This window comes from Genypterus blacodes, unplaced genomic scaffold, assembly GCF_046128005.1.
Source record: "Genypterus blacodes isolate CSIRO-AG114 ecotype Tasmania unplaced genomic scaffold, CSIRO-AGI_Gbla_v1 ptg000045l_1, whole genome shotgun sequence".
NCBI lineage: Eukaryota > Metazoa > Chordata > Actinopteri > Ophidiiformes > Ophidiidae > Genypterus > Genypterus blacodes.
The window spans coordinates 1,147,145-1,166,877 of record NW_027466858.1 but is presented as its reverse complement, the minus strand read 5'-3'; the positions used below and the strand labels follow the sequence as shown (position 1 = coordinate 1,166,877).

Below are 19,733 nucleotides of genomic sequence, written 5' to 3'. Positions count from 1 at the left end.
ATGGCACTAAGAATGTTGAATGAAATCAAAGGGGACTTCTTATTGTTGCAGGTCCAGAGACTAAACTGATGCAGAACTGTGGGAAGAGCACATTTAAGAGGACCACCATAGACCGACTGATGAACGTCCTCGTGCTTAGTGTGAGCTCTCCTGTCATTCTATTGTTTGGCTTGTTTCATGCTCCCAAGTTTGTTAAAGGTCCACATCTTCTTTTGGCTTGGGAATTCTCTAAACCCCTTTTTAAATTCTGTCTGCAGATTTTTGGTTTCCTAGCCTTGATGTGCACCGTCCTGGCTATAGGAAATGGATTCTGGGAGATTAACGAGGGCTCTGAATTCATGGTCTTCTTGCCTAGGCAAGATGACAACAGTTCTTTTCTGTCCGCCTTCCTCACATTCTGGTCCTATGTCATCATCCTCAACACCGTGGTGCCCATCTCTCTCTATGTAAGGTAAACATGTGCAACCACTTCACCCAAAGTATGCTTTTTGTACTATGAACGGGAAAGAGGGATTTAGGGCAAAGTAGATTTCAAACATTTGGGGAAAACGATACAAACGCAAATTACATTGAAATTAAATTCTTCATATACTGCTCTGCTTTTGGCAGTGTGGAGTTTATTCGGCTAGGGAACAGCTTCTACATCGACTGGGACAGGAAGATGTACCATGCACACAGTAACACCCCAGCCGAGGCTCGTACCACTACACTGAACGAGGAGCTGGGCCAGATCAAGTATGTCTTTAGTGACAAAACCGGGACACTGACTCAGAACATCATGACCTTCAAAAAGTGCTCCATCAATGGCAAATCCTATGGTAAGAATCAACACCTGTAGTTTATATTACCATATAAGTGATCTTGGTCATCAAAAGTAAGTAGAAGAGCTACTACAGATGAAAGGTTTGTAGAAGCAGTTTTAGGTTTCATGGAGTTCCTCAGGGAATGCTCTCAGGCCCCCTCTGTTGTGATCTGACACTTAGAATCCTATGTAATCCTTCTCACTCTCATCCTTCATGTTTTTACAAGAATACCTCAGATTAAGAAACGAACATGGCTGTTCTTCATTAGAATATCAAATAAAATAAGTTTCCCACAGCACTAAGTAATTCACATTTCCTCTTCTCCTCTCCAGGGGATGTATATGACTACAGTGGCCAACGAACAGAAATTACTGAGGTGAATTCAATTCTGCTGATGGTGCATATGTGTATTCTGTCAGATTATCTTTTATTTTCCTTTTCTACTCTTAAAAGCTAATCCACAACATATTTACTTCACATAAAAACAGTGTTGTCAACTGTTATCTTCTTGCAACATGCATAGATGCTACAATATATTTCAGGGCATTGGATTCAATTATAGCAGAGTGTGTAGGAAAGGGGAGGGGAAAGGAAGGGGAAAAGAAAAATGAAGAAACCAAGGTGATCAGATCATTGGAGGCATCTGAGAGGTAGGAGTGGAGCAAATATAAACAAATTTTCAGCAGAGTAAAGGAGAACAAAGGGAGAGGAAAGTGAAAGAAATGAGAATGATAGATCAGGATGAAAATCCAGTTTATTTTGGTTTGATTTCCATTTATCTCTGGATTCTATTTCCCAAAATGAAAAACCAGTCTGCACTCTCCCAGCTTCACAAATACACCAATTTCAACAAATTCCCTCAGGATAGATAAAGTTCTATCTTATCTTATCTTCACAACTCTCCCAAACTCTCCACCTGGATCCGCAAAGCTGCTTCCCATTATACGAACAAACAGTGGCCACCCCTGAACAGTTCTCAGACCTGAATGACATGGCCTTTTATCCCCCTACCTAAAGTACTCACCATTTTTGAACTGGACAAAACATACACACACCTCTTTCCCACTTTCATCACACCAATCTTTAAGGAGTAATTGCCGTGAATGCTTCCAGCCACGTTTCTCCTTTCTGACGTTCCTTTGTCTGCTGCTCACCAGCACACTGAGGTGGTGGACTTCTCCTTCAACCCACTGGCCGACCTTCGTTTCACCTTCCATGACCATGCTCTGGTGGAGACGGTGAAGCTGGAGAACCCAGAGGCCCATGCCTTCTTCAGACTGCTGGCCCTCTGCCACACTGTTATGGCTGAGGACAAAGAAGAAGGTGAGGGGAGGAAAATGTGTTTGTATGAGAGATTGGAACACAAACCATATCTCAATCTCACATTGCGTGTAATGCTTCACATATGATTTTCCCACTTTAACCTCAACTCAGAAGCACAATCCTTGCAATCCTACTAGAATTTGTGGAAGGATTCCTCTTCCTCCTGTTACAAGAAATGACCTCATTGTTCCTCCAGGTGAGCTGCTCTACCAGGCCCAATCTCCAGATGAGGGAGCGTTGGTTACGGCAGCCAGGAATTTTGGATTTGTCTTCCAGTCACGCACACCAGCGAGCGTTTCCATCGTTGAAATGGGAAAGCGGCGCAGCTATGAGCTTCTGGCCATTCTCGATTTCAACAATGTCCGAAAGAGAATGTCTGTCATAGGTAAATCATCCATTAGAGGTTGTTTGTATACACTGTATGTACACTGTTACTGCATAAACTGTTGTCCCAGGTCTTAAGTAAAGAAAATGCATCTTTGGTCTAATGTGTGTATGTGTGTGTGTTTGTGTTTATAGTGCGGAGTCCAGAAGGGAAGCTCTCTCTGTATTGTAAAGGTGCCGACACTATCATCTATGAGAGGCTGCACCCGTCCTGTAGCAAGTTAATGGAAGTCACTACAGACCATCTGGATGTCAGTAATATTCTGTTTGACTGTGTTTGTTTGTGGTTGTCTGAACCTGCTGATTTGAACTTGCAGATGTGTTTAAATCATTTGTGACATACTAACCGTAGTATTGATTGATATCCATGTGCGTATGTGCATGCAGGAGTTTGCAGGGGAGGGCTTGCGGACTCTGGCTCTGGCCTATAGAGATCTGGATGAGGAGTATTTCAGACAGTGGAAACAGCGCCACCACGAAGTCAGCGTTTCACTGGACAACCGAGAAGACAGACTGGACCTTCTGTATGAGGAGATAGAAAAAGACCTCATGGTAGATTCATTTTATGTTTACATGAACAGGCACGAACAAATGTATTAATTGGAACATTGAAGTTAAAGCAAATCATAATTCCATGATGTGTAATACTGATCATGTATTTGATGTGTGTTTTCTTTTTCTTTTCAGTTGCTTGGAGCGACAGCCATTGAAGATAAGTTACAAGATGGAGTACCTCAGACCATTGAGCAGCTTTCCAAAGCCGACATTAAAATCTGGGTTTTGACTGGTGACAAGCAAGGTATCATCATCACAGAGCGTCACAGAACATGTACCTTAATTCCCCTCATTATGTATGAGCCATGATGACCCATAAGCATTAAATATGAACCTGTAGATAACGCCAAATCAAATGAATGTATGTTTTATGCCATTGATTATGTCATTTGGATCCTGCAACTCTTCTAGTATTCCAATATTCAGGCTTTGCTACTCATTAGTTGGGACTCAAGTACAAATTTACAGATCATGTTCAGTTAAGATACGGTTATTATTTTCAAACTACATACAGTATACCATAGGCATATAGGCCTACATTATTTATGCAATGCTGCCACTTGCTGGACATAGTGACCATGTCGTATTTGTTTTGAAAGTAACAGCTTTTCATCAGTGTCACGCTTCTCAGATCCATTTTTCATGATGGCGGAATTTTTTTCATGTGCAACAGAAACTGCAGAGAATATCGGATACTCGTGCAACTTACTGAGGGAGGAAATGAACGAGGTCTTCATCATCTCAGGCAACACACCTGACGACGTGAGGCAGGAACTGAGGTCAGAAGAAGTGTTGTGGTTGCCTTTAAAGAACAATTTCCACTGCATGCCGTTCAGGCTGAGCAGAATTGAATCAGTGATTGTAAATATTGTTTCCTTTCTTGCGGTCTAGAAATGCACAGACCACCATGAAACCAGAAGGTGCAGACGGCACGTTCTTTCTGCAGGGGGGCATTCTGGGTAATAGTTCAAAGGTTGTCGAAGATGAGATGGTGAATGGAGAATACGGCCTCGTTATCAACGGACCCAGCCTGGTAATTACACTTTTATCTTATTATAACGCAGTCATCAATTTTTTTGATTCATTGTTAGACTAAGAACTGATTTTGCAGGCGTACGCCCTGGAGCCCGGCATGGAGCTGGAGTTCCTGAGGACAGCGTGCATGTCCAAGGCTGTGATATGCTGTCGGGTCACACCTCTCCAAAAGGCTCAGGTGGTCGAACTGGTCAAGAAGTACAAGCAGGCGGTCACACTGGCTATAGGAGATGGGGCCAATGATGTCAGCATGATCAAAGGTATGAGAAGAGTCCTTATGATGGTACTCATCCCCCCCACCGATTTGTTGATCCATCCATCCTTCCATTTTTCATAACTTATATTCATATCAGAAGAATGAAGACAATGATACATGATAGGAAATACAGTACTTTGTCTTTGTCTCTATCTGTCTCCCCCTCACACCCCGCCCCCATACACTCACAGCGGCCCATATAGGTGTGGGCATCTCTGGACAGGAAGGCATGCAGGCTGTGCTGTCCAGCGATTACTCCATTGCCCAGTTTCGATTCCTGCAGCGCCTCCTGCTGGTCCACGGCCGCTGGTCCTACCTACGCATGTGCAAGTTCCTTCGCTACTTCTTCTACAAGAACTTCACCTTCACCTTTGTCCACTTCTGGTACGCCTTCTTCTGTGGATACTCTGCCCAGGTAAGAAAGTGATGAAGTGGAAAGCGAAGAGGACATTCTCACTTTTTACAGCCATAGTTTTGACTTTCTGCTTTGGTTTTCAGACGGTGTATGATGAGTGGTTTATAACACTCTACAATTTGGTGTACACAGCACTACCTGTACTGGGAATGAGCCTGTTTGAACAGGTAACTACTGCGTGTTAGGGGCACGGTGGCCACAGTGGTTAGCCCTGATGCCTCACAACAAGAAGGTCACACACACACACACAGATCCTCTTCTTTGTTCCTTCTTTGTGTCAGGATGTAAATGACGTGTGGAGTTTCCAGCACCCTCAGCTGTACGTCCCGGGTCAGCTCAACGTTTATTTCAGCAAAAAGGCCTTCTTCAAGTGTGCCCTCCATAGCTGTTACAGCTCCATGGTGCTCTTCTTCATCCCTTACGCTGCCATGCATGACACAGTGAGGAATGATGGGAAGGATGTAGCTGACTATCAGTCTTTTGCTGTCCTCGCCCAGACATGCTTACTTTTTGCCGTCACCATCCAGGTATCAGCAAAAATCATCTTTTGTGTTTAAACTCCTGCAGTTTGTTAAGTCGCTGAAGAAAGTTTGCAATATTTGTATCTAATTGTACTTTTTTGTTTTCTCCTCCTCTCTAGCTGGCGTTGGACATGACATACTGGACAGCAGTTAACGCAGGCTTTGTGTTGGGCAGCCTGGCCATGTACTTTGCTGTCACCTTCGCCATGTACAGTAATGGCATGTTTCTCATAATGCCATCAACCTTCCCCTTCATAGGTGAGTGAGTGATCTGTCACTGAACAATAACATTAAAGGCACAGCACCTAACCTCTTGCTTTTGCATAACATTATCATTATCTTTTGTATGTTTTTGTTCTTCCATTCAAAGTATTCTTTAGCACCTTCCTTAGAGAGAACTCAGGGGGTTTACAGGACCGGACAGGAAGTTCTTAACTGCAATGTATCTATAAAGTCTAAAAAATTAGGAATAATGTTCGGAGTTCATAGATAGTACTTATAAATATAAATGCACAGTACATTTATGTGAATCTATGCATGTATGTGTGAACGTATGTACCTTATGTGTGCAATTAACCAGGAACGGCAAGGAACTCTCTTAACCAGCCCAACATTTGGCTCACAATCCTCCTCACATCCGTTCTGTGTGTTCTTCCTGTGGTTGCCTACCGCTTCCTATTGCTCCAGGTCTCCCCCACCATCAACGACAAGGTACAAAGTAGCACTGGAAACAAACCAGAAACAAACAATGAATTGGTCACAGAGTGTTTCAGCTGCCCTTTCATTTGGAATTTTCAGGTCATGTTCAAAGCGAGACAGGCCAAAGCAATGCCGCCTCCTCCAACTCGACGCGCCCGCATCCGCCGCACCAGTTCCCGCCGGTCAGGCTACGCCTTCTCACATGCACAGGGCTACGGGGACTTGGTAACATCTGGCAACTTTCTGCGACGTCCCGCAGCGGCACGATCATCTGGTTTCACCCACACAGGACGCACCACCGGCTTCAGCCCCATGGGAAGATCAGCTGGCTACAGTCCAAGTGGACGGCCACAGAATGTCAGGTTTCAGGATGTAGAAGCGACCTCGCTGCAAATGTACAGAACAATCAAGGATCCATCACTCTGAGAGCCAGGGACGGATAAGTTTTGGAGGTGGTTGTAGGACCACAGATATCTCTTGAGGTCTCTCTGCGACATCCCTGCTGTGAAGAACTTGCCCGGCCATTTCAGAGATAGGTGTCAAGTACTTTTACAGCCCAGTCAACTAAGAGAGTTTTGAAGAAAAAAATACTTTTGAATTTTAGAATTGAATTTTGCAATGGTTTATCAATGACACCGACCACTTCTGATGGGTATATGAATCACTTTCCACATTCTGCTGCTCATGAGATTCTAAGATCGTGAGTGCTGATTTCAAACATGTTTGATTTAAGGGCTTGCCACAAAATGAGAGACTGACAAATGCAGTCTTTCTATTACTAGAAACGGTAGCAGGGTGACTCATCTCTAGGCAAGAACTACTCTGTGATGAGTATGAAAGAGAACATTTCTTTGTCGAGTTAATTAACACACACTTAGTACAATCTGTATTAATCCCTGTTGGCAGTGGTGAGTTCAAAATGTTTACAGACGACCCAGGGTGTATCAAATATTCTTAACAATGGGAGTCCAGAGATATTGCAGGGATTTGTATGGAGGATATCACCAGCATCCTATCTTTGCAATGGAAATAGAGATTGTAGCATTTGGGCTGTGCAAAGCGGCAGATGAACTGAATACATGATATCAGGATGCACACAAGGTAAAGATGTGGGATGTTATAGCCAGTCAGTCTTTTCTGTACGGACTTCTATTCTTTTATCTCCGTGTGCTGAGACAATTTCCTGGAAGTGACAATACTAAACTACAATTTTGGGCAAATAAGGCAAATCTCAGCGAGGACCAGGATGAGAAGATGCCTACTGTTTTGCCTTTCTCATTTTTTAATTATCTTGACTTAAAGAAGATATGTGATAGAAACAACTTGTCTACAGTATAACTTGTCATTGCCTGAGGCCTTGTTTGAACTGAGAGTTAGTCTAGATTTCTCTGAGAAGGACTTAAGTTTACACCTGTTCCAGTCCTGTATGGACCAAGAAAGTGGACTGGCAGCTGGAGAGTTGCCAGTTTGCCTCCAGGGCACTGCTGGGGTGCCCATGAGCAAGGCACCAAACCCCTAAGAGGGGCACGCAAGACAAACTTCAGATTGACGTGTTTGCATGTGATTTGACCCATTAAAGTTTCTTAGAGAAGAGGAGCTCAGGCACAAAGCTGTCTGGTGTGAAGGGATCACAGTGCATCTTACAAGTCTTACTTAACTTCACCAAGGAGGTTATGTTTATTGTTGAATAATCAATTTGCATGAATATCTCCTCATCATTCCGAGGTGGCTCAGGAAGGTAGACCAGTCATTTAGGAATCTGAACGTTTCTGGCTCAATTCTAGTCTCCCCCAGAGAGCCTCTTAAAGTGTTCCTGCAAGACACTAACTGCCCCTGATGTGCAGGTCGGCTCCTTGCATGGTATTTCCCTGTCACCAGTACATGACTGGGTGAATGTGATGTCATTCTAAATATAAGTACAATCCATGTTTCCAAGGTCAAGGAGTGAGATTATGAAGTTAAATGTACACAGATATGAATAGAAATGTTTGGTGTGATTGCAGTTTAGAGAGACAGTTTAGTCTTGGTAAAGGTTTGCAGTCTCTCTCATTGTAAATCTGTTGAAGCATTTAGCTAGTCATTACTATGTCTATCTATTCAGACAATCAACATTTTCTTGGTTGGGAAGGAGGTTCCTAATCAGCAGAGTAAAGCACCAGTAAGCCTTATCTGTTTATATCAGCACCAGGTTTGCCTTTGACCTCATTCTAAATGTTGAAGTTTAAAAACTACACAGGCTGAATTCAGTTCATAAGTAAATTAATTCCCAACAATTATAATATGCGTGTTTACCTTTGCTGCAGCTTTTATCTAACTTGCAAAATTAACACATTGATAAGGAATCTACGTTTTGGACATGGTCATGGATTCAGGCTTTTAATTGGTTTTATTTGGTTTATGTCTTTTATTAAAATGTCCAAACGGAATCAAGTCAATAATTAAATGGCTTTATTTTTCATATTTCATGGTATCCATGAATATTAAGGGACTGGTTTTGTACACTTTGTATTAAAGATCTAACAGATGCCAGGAAGCCATTGTAGTCTTTGAATTAGAACATCTGTTACCAAAATTGAATGTACTGTGTATCGGCTGTGAACCAAAGATTGTGCATCAGACAGACACGTGTTAGTGAGGTAAAGCATCTATCTCTGTCCCCACAGGGAGAGATGTCTGTCATCTTCTCTCACTGCAGATATGCCAGTGATTATAAATCAAATACTGCATTTGACTCCACACCCAAGATAATGTTATAGAACTTTTCAGCTGTGGAAACGATGAAGAACTGTCAAGAGGCGTTGCTCTAAATTATTTTAAATCTCAATGAGCTTTGATGGAAGAACCAATCCGGTTTAAATGTATTAGGGTATATAATTACTTCTTTGTTTAATGTTTCTATGGTACGTTCCATTATAAACTGCAGCTTTCATGGTTATTCCATACATGACTGATTTTAGCTCCAGACGCTGCGACATGAGAGATTTTTGCAGCCTGGCAGTGAACTGAATGACTTTTACCTTTGTTTTTCTGGAAAACCCATTTGTATAACTTTGTACAATAAAATCGTTTTACATTAATAAAAATGACTCAAAGATCCAAAGGCATCCTATTTTACACCTTTTTCCCCCACAATTTTCCCCCACAGATTCTCCATTTGGACAGCAAACTTATTTATTTAATATTTCTGTCAGCTGACACAAATGCAGTGGCAATTTCCATTCAAGAAAACATTCAATAAGTTTCAATAGTGTTTAAAACAAGCAAAGGGAGAGTAAAATTAGACATGCAGTAAGATTCTTCATATCCAGGTTGTCACCAGTAGATGGCAGAACAGCCCCTGGTTTACACCAATGAGCATCATCCCAACCATAACACACCAGTCTGATGGCTTTCATTAAGGAGAAGCACTGAAGGGATCTCAGTTTACTGCAGCCCAGCAGATGTGGGGGAGTGGCCCAGGTTGGTTACAGACACACACTGACACTTATTGACTTCTAGATCAAAATGATCTTGGTCTGCAGAAAGTGATATCATTAACCAGACTAGTTACAGGTGGCTGAAGTTTTAAATTCTTCTTACAACTCATTCTCCATGTTGTACTATTTCTGACCACAGTGCCACAGTCCTATGGCAAGGCAAAATCTTATCTCATATCTTAGATCTTATGTCATCTTATATACTATATCATTGGAGAGCAGTGTGTGTTTGTCTGTCTTTAGCACCATTCCTACAATCGCACCCACACTTCTTATAAATGCTGTTCAGGTGTCCAGAGGAATGGCAAAAGGTAGAACCCCCCAAAAGATGCTTTAATGGGGTGGGACGAGGGAGGCAGGGGGGAGGAAGGGTGTTCAGGAGAGGCTGGGGTTAGGAGTAATGGTAGGCTGGAGCGATGGGGGAGGATATATAGGGAAACGCACACGATTGCTTTGCTCTAGCCACTGTAGATTGATTGGTCTGGCTCTATATCTCCTGTCTGCTGAACCCTGACCTCTGGTCCGCTTCCAACACATCAAGATCTATTTGACTCTCTTTCTGAGGGTTGATGTTTAAATACATTTTGATTGCTTACTTTTCTCTATTTTTGATTAAGAATATTTAAACTGAGATAGGATCTTAATACTATTCACTAAATTACACTCTTGTTTTCATTAAACTGACATTCATTCGTGATGCAATGGCACCTGTAAAGAGAAAACAAACTCAATGCTGACCAGTTAATCTGTAGGATGAGATGAGATACTTTCTGTGGAAAAGAAATAAATGGATATTTTGAATCTACGTTCCAACAACACAGGACCCCACATTCTGTAAATCTTAGATATAATGCAGTTTTGGAGGGAGTAACTCATCACCATCACTACAGTAATGATCTCCATTATTCAAAATCTTACCCTCGGGTGTAAGCATAAATGATTTAGTGAGAAACAAACTGCACAAATTAGACCAAGAGGCCCCTGTTGACCTTTGGGTCTGTGGGCCTCATTATGACAGTGATTTGCATTGTACATGCTTAGCCAAGGTGAAGTGCATGTGCATGCTGACCAGCTGTGACCCTTCTGTGAAAGCTCTTCTACACTGGAAAGGTTATAACAACCAACGCCATGGAAAGATTCTGATTATTTTAGACCCTCTTCCATGGTAATGATATTACTCCTTTAGTTCCGACATCTTAGGATACTAAAGATACTCCGCTCTGAAGTGAGGACGTGTTTGGACTTGTGGCCCTTGGAACAATTTGTCCATCATCTAAAGAGCATCTGAGGCATATAATTGTGCACTTAGTGAAGGAACCAGCAAAAGTGACCACTGAGTTAGAGTTCAATTATTTACCACATTCCAAATAGGTGCTATAATAGATCCAAAGCACAGACAGGAGGCGTGTTACTTCTGTACCATCGCTTGAATGCAGAATGTAAGTCTTTTGTTTCATTGTCTATAATAGTGTAAATGTATCAATGCAATCCAAGGATTCCTATTTTTGAGATGACTGCAACATGGATTAACTATTGCAGATGCTATGACACACAAATATGGCATTAAATAATTAATATTCGGTGTCTCTTTCGTGATTTAAATAGTTTATCTGGACTTACATTCTTCCTAAATTAAATTGTGAGCTTCGTGTAAAAGTTAAAGCATTGCTGCCCTCCTCCGGCCGAAGTGGTGCATCAACTGGCACTCAGAATTGCTGCATTCAGGGCGCAGAAAAACGTAGCAGTTACGGAACCCCTACTTGAAAAGACAATTTACTTGTATTTCTATTTGAGAAACTCTACTATTAGTAGCCCATCATGTGACTTAAGTTGATAAAATCGCCCATTTTCTTCGATTTCATCCACGGTGAGCTTCACTGGGCGTAATCGTATTCTTTATAAATACGACACATAAGTTCCGGAAAGAAGCCACGCATAACGAAATCTACCGCGGTTACTGTGGTTGCCATTTGGTTAAGGGGCATTGACGTTCCATTTAGGTGTTGTTGTGTTTTTGCGACTTTAAACGAGTCCACACACCCAAACAGCTTCCTCTTCAACAGCTCGCGTCATTTCACGGCTTTTCCCAATTCCCGCACGACTAGAACGCAGCATCACGAGCAGCCAGGCAGCCAGGCTTGCCTCACATTGTTAACGTTGATTTCTCTCCTTCACGCCAGCATTTTGTCTTCCGCGAGCCAAACCCCTGGACCCGGGCTCCCCCCTTATTACGCATGAAACCACGAATGCATTTGACAGCGGGACGGACTCCAGCAGCACCGTAAGCCTCTTTTACAATTTACCCATACATTTGTTGTCAGTTTCCCCGACCAAAAATTCAATAACGCTCTGCTGAATATTCCAGACTACACGGGAGTATCACGGGGGGGAGAGCGAGTCATATTGGAAACCTTAAGAAAAACTCACTGCTTTGCTCTTTAAATGTGTTTTTAAATGGCTGTTACTTTTTTTCGAATGCAATACAACCGGGCTCACACACCTGCCCGGGTCGTGTCAGGTCATTACGAAAAGACCGTAGTGCCGAGCTGTCGTCTTCTTTCGCCTGGACTGAAAGGAGGAGGAGGAGGAGGAGGAGTAGCTTCGCTGGTGCCGAGCCGTGTTTCCCTTGGCTACACCAAGCTTTTTCTCAGGGGTTATTTGCATTCCTGACGAGCCGGTGAAACACAGTTATGGCTACTATGAGCTGTAAAAACCCTGGAAAACTCTTTGATAACACACGAGTCCCTGTGGAGAGGAGGAGCGACAGTAAGGAGGTAGTAGGGAGAGCATAAAAAGCTCAGTCCCAGGAGTCGTGACGTCGCCCTGGAGGTGCAGGTTCACACAGCTCTGTCAGTTTGGTTTCCCTTTGTTGACTGAACACCCACCTCCTTAATCCCCCCAAACTCAGGCCGGTTCTCATGGTTCCAGGTCCACTAATGGGTTTTGTTTTTGTTGTTTTTTTTTCTCTCTCTCTCTCCCCCCCCCATTTTCGTCTTGAAGCCCTAACATGAGGAGGGTTCGGCCGTAACCCTGCCCAGACCGGAGGCTGTTTGTAAGGGGATGGTGCCGCTGTGAAGAGTCACTGTGCCGTTCGGGAGGATTAGCAGACAGCACCTGGACCAAGATGACCGGGTTCAACCAGGAGAATGTGGAGGAATTTTACGAAATTGGAAACGAGCTCGGGAGGTAAGTTGAACTCAAGTCTAACCTCGTCAGCTATAAGTATTCTGAATGCGTACGAACTTCCCCTTTCTATTATTGAGGCGTGAGAATAATAGGAGTGCTTGTCTTTATTTCCTTTATTTTCAATGTAGATGATAGTGTACAGTTGTATATTAACGCCAGTGAGGATATCCAGTGAAGGGCAATAGGTGTAAATGCTGTATATGAGTGTTCCTGCACAGAAACATGAATGGTGACAGTCACACTAGCACCTATGACTGGACGACAAATCATTTCAATCGCCATATTTTTCAACCCTTTGGTATACTTGATACATCTCCACATTATCTGATGATGACCCACGCAGTTTGATGCCTTCTCTATCCTGTAAGAGATGCTGTTAGAGGCGGTGCAATAGATCGCTTGTGCTTCCAGATTTGGTTTGGATTCTGTGTTCCAAGGTTGTGTTTTTGTGCACAACATCTCTTGCTACACCGATCTCATGCTCCATCCAGACTAAAACAGCGTTTTGAATATCTGTAAACGATTTGAACTTTGGTAGACACTCTCCAGAGTGGATAAGTCTGTAGCCTTCAGCTCATCGTTTCATTGCATAGAGGAGCTGGACCTTTTCAAATACTCCAGCCATGTCATTCACACTCTGGCTGTCACACATCATCAGTGGCGAGGGACGTGTTGGGCTGTTGTTTTCATTACTCTCTGTTTTGATTGCTTGGTTGGCATTAAATGCATCTTCAACACACGAGCAGCACAAAGACAAAATGCTTTGCAATCATTGTTGTCATTGATTGTGTTGCAGATTGTGATGAGCTCATTAACATCATCAGTCACACAAAAAAGCCTTGATTTTAGTCCAGGGGCCTCATTTGTAAAACATTGTGTAGAGTCCCAACTAAATCATGGCGATTGCTGAAAACAGAGAAATGGCATTTGTAAAGAAAAAGTCAGATTCATAAGACGAAGAAGAAGAAGACCCTTTTATTCTCCCATCTATAAACGTTCATTCATACATTCAGATACATGCGGTTTATAATTCATGCAGTTCTTACATACATGCTTACATGCTCACATGTTTACATGCTTACGTGCTTACACAATGCAAATCACACACATCTGGAAATTGGGCCCAGCTACACACGCATGCACACAGCCAGCAGTGCCTTGCTCAAGGGCACCTCGGCAGCGCCCTGGAGGCAAACTGGCAACTCTTCAGCTGCCAGCTGTCAGTCCACGCGTTTTGGTCCTCGAGGGACTCGAACCAGCTACCCTCCATTCCCCCATAGACTGCCACCCCCAAAGTCACTTGTATGCAATTTCCCCTTTTTAGATTACAACTGATGAGAAAAGGTTTGCACACCAACAAACCTCATATCGTGCTCCCATCACGGACCCAATTTGCTATAAACGGTCGAATCAAATGGATGAATGAATATTGAAATGAGCCAGTCGTGCACCGTCGAGTGGGAGAACGTCGCTGTCACTGCTGCTGCGTGTGTGTGTCCTGTAGACATTCGGACACAAGCACACATACATTTACATTGTGGATGCTTATTCTCTGGTAGAGGTTGTGTGTTTGTGACGTTGATGCTGTGAAGATGAAGCCCTGTGAAATCTGGTTTCACTGCATGTCCTTCGGCACCTCTCTGAAATGTGCTTACGTATGAGTCAGAGTTGCAGTACTGGTGCGCACATTCTCCTGTAACGTTGCCCTTACAAATCCCAGTGTTTGCGTAGAGAGTGTCGTACGCTACGGTTATAAATGAGGCCTCGGTTCTGGACGGGCGAGTGCCAGTGGAGAACAGGGGAATGATGTGATTTCAGGCACAATTGTGTGGACTTGTGTGGAAAAACTATCCAGACTAGTGTGATGTAGTATGTAGTTTTGTGCGGCAAGACTAGACCTCACATCTGGCCTCACGAGACCATGCATGGCGTCTTGGAGAATACTCGGAACAGCTCAAAGAGTTGAGAATAGATGAAGTGTAGCCTAGAGCCTCTTTACAAAACTTACAAAGCCAAATAGAAATCATCACAATGTTAACAATGTTGCTTAATTTAACATCTCCGGCAAAATCATTTCTAATGTATGGTAAATATTCACTACACCGTCGGGTATGACTCATTACCCATCGGCATACTGCGCGTATACAAATTGTCACACACCAAAGCATTACCCAGAACAGCCTCCCCCTACTGTGAGTGTGTCTGATGGGCTGTGATTAATGCTGCCCATAATGCATCCTTGTCAGTGATGAAGAGGTTAGTGTTGGTTATTGTAGCCGCCTCCCTCCCCAGAGATTTATTGCAAGAGGGGGACATACGGCATCACTCTTTGTCTTTACCTCAGGAGGATTTACATGTAACGCAGCCTGTCTCTGTCTCCGCCTCACTCATTCTCACACACTCTGTGTTCAGGCAGAAACAGTTTGATGTAAAATGTGTGTGTGTGTGAGGTGATGTGTCAAATCTAAACAATGCAGTAGAGTGTGAGGAAGCTGGATCAAGGGTTTATGCAGATGTACGGTTTGTTTAATGTCAAAAGAACTCAGCCTGGTGATATGAGGGCACATAAATCACATTACGTCTCTTTGGTTCACTTAAATCCACTGTTGCATACATCAAAAGCATATTGTATCTAATTCCTGGAGCAGGCACCTTCTCAGATGACAGAGAAACATGGAAGTGGATCTATGGCTCCTGGTCATCAAAGCAACAGATGTCCTTTGTCGATAATAATCACCCAGTTGTTTTTCTAATGTCCAGCGTCTGCCTCACAGTATAGCCTCTCATTAAAGCCCTCACACTCCTGCTCCTGTGAGGCAGCACCGTTGTCGCCGTCGTAGCTGCTTTACTATGCTACTTTGGTAATGGAGACGATTGGAGCTTTGTGTAATGGGATTGAGTTACTGGCTGGAGGTATACAGACTTCTCTCCATGACTGTGATAGTCTCATTCCAAACCTAAGGATCAGTTCTCTTTCCTGGTTTGACTTAGAAGAGTAGAGTAAAGTTATATTGAGGTTATCTGCAATTATGTGCTATACAGTGATAATAGGATAATCAACAACATCAGGCTCAACATCTGGGTTGAGGACATTTTTAAGTCAGTTATCTTGTAAATATGCACGTCATAAATTGTAGACTTGATATTCTGTCTATTCTGAATGAATCTTTGATAGAAGTGACTTGTTAATGCTAATAAATATCCTTTGTTTTGGCGTTCATTAAGATTACCGTACTGTATTTAGAAATACTAGTTTTGTTTTTTAAAGGGATTTTCCACTGTTGGTTTGGCTCCACATAGATGGACTTTGTATTATGATGAATGTTGGTTTATGTCTCTGTTCATTAAGTAGATTACAGCGGCGTGACCTGCTCTGTAAAGCTTTGCACCCTTAACACAGAGAGCCTTTTGATCTGACTGTACTTAAGGTTAGACTCTGGCTGTAAAGAGAATGGGGCCCATTAGGTTTGGCAAAATGGGAATCGCTCAAGCATTTCATTCACGACATTGACACGGCACGCTTCGGTGAGCACGGCTTTGGTGAAGCCTGAAAGAAATCAAGAATTCAAGCTTTATTTCTCCATCTTATCGAGCCACACTAATCATGGAGGCAATGCAGAAGAATGTGGATTTGTCTCACGGTCAGCACCAAATGTAAAAAAAAAAACTAATAGCGTCTACAAGTTTCTCTCCATTTTAGTTGTGAAGTGTTCAGCCGGGAATGTCTGACCCTCTGATGATGATGATGTGACATTAATCATTCTCTGTGCAGAGTTGACCTTTTTTTTCATCATGAGGTCTGTGGAAAAAATGGAGCTTGTCTTCTCCAACCCATCCTCTTTAATAAGCGCTAAAGCTGTGACTGCATCTGTGACCAGCTGATCTCTCTCTCTCTGCCTCAGTGATCATCTGAAACGTCTCCTTTCATCTCTTAAATCAGCAGGGAATTACCTATAGAACTTGTCGATACTGGCATCTATGATACATCTTGAGTTGAGTCATGTTGCAGTGAAGATAACAGCAGTATTCTGCCTGCCGCCTGACGCAGCGACATTTCAGCAGCCCTGTGTGCACGCCACAACCGCCTGTCTCCAGTCCCCAGCTTCATTGTAGCGCCTCTCTTCTGTACGCTGAGGCTTTGGGTAAAGCGTGAGGAGCCAGCACCTGGTGGCAGCTAATTAGTGCCGTGTGCAGGTCGTGCTCTAACTGATAGAGCAAAGATAGGTCAGGCAAAGTCAGACGTAAATGATTCATTCTTCTCTAATGTGCAGAATATTAAGTCGTTATTTCAGTGTGCCATTATGCGCCAATGTCACTGGCTTTGGTTTGTCTGAGTTGTTATCATTGAGTCACACCTTGAATTTGTTGAAATCATTTGGATAACAGGAATTTGAGCTGTAATTGGATAGCCTGTCCAATGGAAATGGAAAATTGGACCACGTGGTAGCCCAAAGTGCAGTTCTTTTGCATCCAGTCGATTCCATGGAACGCATGCCTGACCGGGGTTTCAATTCACGTCAGATCAGGTCTTGTGAGATTTCCTCAGGTCTTGGATCTCTATGTCAGTACCTGGAGTCATTATTTTATCAGCGTAACTGACTATAATTGTGTATTGTTTCTACTCCAGCTCAGGTTTAAGTGTCCTCACATCCTTTTCAGTACGACCTCTCTTTGTTTTTGTTTGTTTTTATATGAATCATTGCATGATGTGTTTCAATTGGATTTCCATAGACATGATTCCACATTTCCACATTTCCATTACACTGTTGGCCTTGTATTTGTTACAGCACAGTGGGCTCATTCAAACTTCTTACTATTGAAATTGAATTAAATCAATTGAATATTGTGTGAGGAGGGTCATTGGAAATGCTTTGCCTTGTGTCAATTTCTATTGGAAGTGTGCACATTATCCTGTCAAGTCTGTCACAATCAAGTTTAATCTGTTACAATTCCCAACTTTTACATAGCGAATCTTTGAAGCACTACATAACAGTGATGGATGGCAAATATTCCAAGGCCTATTCATTGCTTTGTTGCCATTATCCTGTTTGCAATTTTAGTCGTACAGCTCACCCTCTTAGCTGTAGAAGTTCCTGAATACAATAAGTGCTTCGGTCTCTACATTGCCAATGTTACAGAGAAGCGGCAAATAATGCATGAGGCAGAGAGGGATGATTATATTTTTATGAATACTGGGAGATAAGGACAGCAGAAGTAGAGATTTAATTTTGCCTGAAAATGTGCGTGAAAGTAAATGACCCATAAAATGGTTCACATGTTTTTTTCTCCCCCCCCCCCATGATCTCTTTTGTCTACTTGGCAAGTCTGTCCATGTTTGACTTGACACCTTATGTTTCCTCAGACATAATACTCAAATTGCGGTCAGCTTATAATTCAATTGGGATTCACAGGGTAAAATGTACTCGAGTCCTCCAGGAACCTAATGAGTAATTTTCAATTAATCTCTGCAGTCAATGGGGGATGGTTGGAAGCCTGCCAACTGTGTTAGCTGTGTGAATGGCAGGGGATGCCTTGCTTTTTTTGTGTGTCATGGGGTGGAGACTGTGTTGTCACCCATTGTGATCAATGAGGAAAGGACTGCAGCCAGGCAATCGTAGAAACTAAGGGCTATAATTGCTGGGGAATGGTAATATCTTCCTTTTTTCCTTTGATGCATTTTGTTGCTTTTCGAACAGTTGCAAATTGAATTGATTCTGTTTGAAAGGAATGTTTTGAACCTTTTATCATTCATTTAGTTACCATGTAGCTATTGTTTGTAGATCTGCATGTGTTCGCTGGTAAGTTTACCAAAGAGTACATGTCTATAATTAAAAAATAATTACCATCTCCTAACTACCACAACTATTCTTGCTAAGCCCATTAACATGATGGGTTTCTTCTGCTCTAGGCCAGTTTCATGGGATGTGGCATCTTCTGACTGGGCATGGGGTTCTCCAATGGGAGAATGTTGAATGTGTGGAAAGAACTCTGAGGTACCTATGTCCTCTTATGCAGAAACACAAGCTGAAGGTGAACATGAGCAGTTAAAGGCTAAAAATGACTTGCCCAGCTTCCTCTTTGGTTTTAGGGAAGGTAAAGTTAAACACGGGGAGAGTGAAGTTCAGGTCCAGATTCCTCCAAAGTATTTGTTGCAGGATCTGAAGACTCTGCTTAGATCTCCCCTGGGCCCCAAAAGGGACATTATTAAAGCGTGTAGCTGTATACACTCCTCTGAACAAGGATATCGGCCTGTCAGGTTCCTTGACTCATTAACCCTCTGGAATACCTGACCATAAGATTAAAATAGAAGTAGGAGCTTCAGTCATGCTGCTTAGGAACCTGCAAGATCAAGGTCAGGGTCAAGGGAATGAGCAAGTTGACATTTACCTTCCTTGGCCTGTGTTCGATAACGGCAGCTTTACACAGCATTCTGCAGGGGCGAGCGAGCCAGCAGTGTGCAGATTTTCATTGTTCCAGTCATAATAAATGGGGACACAAACTTTCACTTCAGGAGATGAGTGGGATTGTTGTCTTTTGTGTTTTTGTAGCCGCCAGACAATTGTATTGTAAATGGATAAAGGATAGAGTTTTTCTTCCACTTCTCTCTGTGGAGTGCTGACAGCATGTTGACGGGCAAATTAAATTAAGGTAGGAAGTGTAGCCCTTTCTAAATTTCACACCTCACCACAAGTGGCCAGTCTCTGCTTGAAGCGGAAGGGCTTAATGGAGTGGTAGAGTTGAAAATCTTCTTCTTCTCTTCTAGTTCTTTTTTTTGTTGTATCTTTGCCAATGTTGCCTAAGTTGTGTTCATGCTCACACAGTGTTGTTTCTTTTTCCTTAAGGGCAACGGAATGACTTCCAAAAATGTTTTCAATTTAATGAATGCCACATTGGTGAAACTTGAGATAAAGATTCATATTAGTCTGAACATCATTTACCCTTCAAATGTCATCTGTCATCAAAGAAGGGGTCAAACCGGCACACAAGGTCTCAGCAAAACATACGAAACCTGTTGTGCTCCTCCCCACGTTGACTGAGTTATGGTCGAGGTAGCCACCATGAAAGCAGGTAAATGTCAGT

General features: G+C 42.7%; 2 protein-coding genes across 4 annotated transcripts in view; both read left to right on the top strand.

The window, feature by feature from the left end:
- The window catches only part of LOC143000136 (putative phospholipid-transporting ATPase IM), a 29,537-nt gene extending 20,452 nt beyond the window's left edge, over nucleotides 1-9,085 (top strand). The window contains exons 11-28 of the mRNA XM_076149342.1: nucleotides 52-140; nucleotides 258-451; nucleotides 610-818; nucleotides 1,136-1,179; nucleotides 1,961-2,126; nucleotides 2,323-2,511; nucleotides 2,646-2,761; nucleotides 2,898-3,062; nucleotides 3,198-3,309; nucleotides 3,739-3,844; nucleotides 3,957-4,098; nucleotides 4,177-4,360; nucleotides 4,548-4,771; nucleotides 4,855-4,938; nucleotides 5,053-5,298; nucleotides 5,412-5,550; nucleotides 5,873-6,003; nucleotides 6,091-9,085. Coding sequence (XP_076005457.1) covers nucleotides 52-140; nucleotides 258-451; nucleotides 610-818; nucleotides 1,136-1,179; nucleotides 1,961-2,126; nucleotides 2,323-2,511; nucleotides 2,646-2,761; nucleotides 2,898-3,062; nucleotides 3,198-3,309; nucleotides 3,739-3,844; nucleotides 3,957-4,098; nucleotides 4,177-4,360; nucleotides 4,548-4,771; nucleotides 4,855-4,938; nucleotides 5,053-5,298; nucleotides 5,412-5,550; nucleotides 5,873-6,003; nucleotides 6,091-6,417 — 2,867 coding nt within the window. The 3' untranslated portion in view covers nucleotides 6,418-9,085. The remainder of the gene's footprint in view (nucleotides 1-51; nucleotides 141-257; nucleotides 452-609; nucleotides 819-1,135; nucleotides 1,180-1,960; nucleotides 2,127-2,322; nucleotides 2,512-2,645; nucleotides 2,762-2,897; nucleotides 3,063-3,197; nucleotides 3,310-3,738; nucleotides 3,845-3,956; nucleotides 4,099-4,176; nucleotides 4,361-4,547; nucleotides 4,772-4,854; nucleotides 4,939-5,052; nucleotides 5,299-5,411; nucleotides 5,551-5,872; nucleotides 6,004-6,090) is intronic.
- Nucleotides 9,086-11,581: 2,496 nt separating this feature from the next.
- The window catches only part of dapk1 (death-associated protein kinase 1), a 48,324-nt gene continuing 40,172 nt past the window's right edge, over nucleotides 11,582-19,733 (top strand). The window contains exons 1-2 of one of the 3 annotated variants that reach the window (XM_076149326.1): nucleotides 11,582-11,748; nucleotides 12,468-12,653. In XM_076149326.1, the coding sequence (XP_076005441.1) occupies nucleotides 12,592-12,653 (62 nt within the window). In that variant the 5' untranslated portion in view covers nucleotides 11,582-11,748; nucleotides 12,468-12,591. Of the gene's footprint in view, nucleotides 11,749-12,084; nucleotides 12,317-12,467; nucleotides 12,654-19,733 lie in introns of those variants that run through there. The other 2 variants (XM_076149328.1, XM_076149327.1) reach the window with 2 other exon arrangements.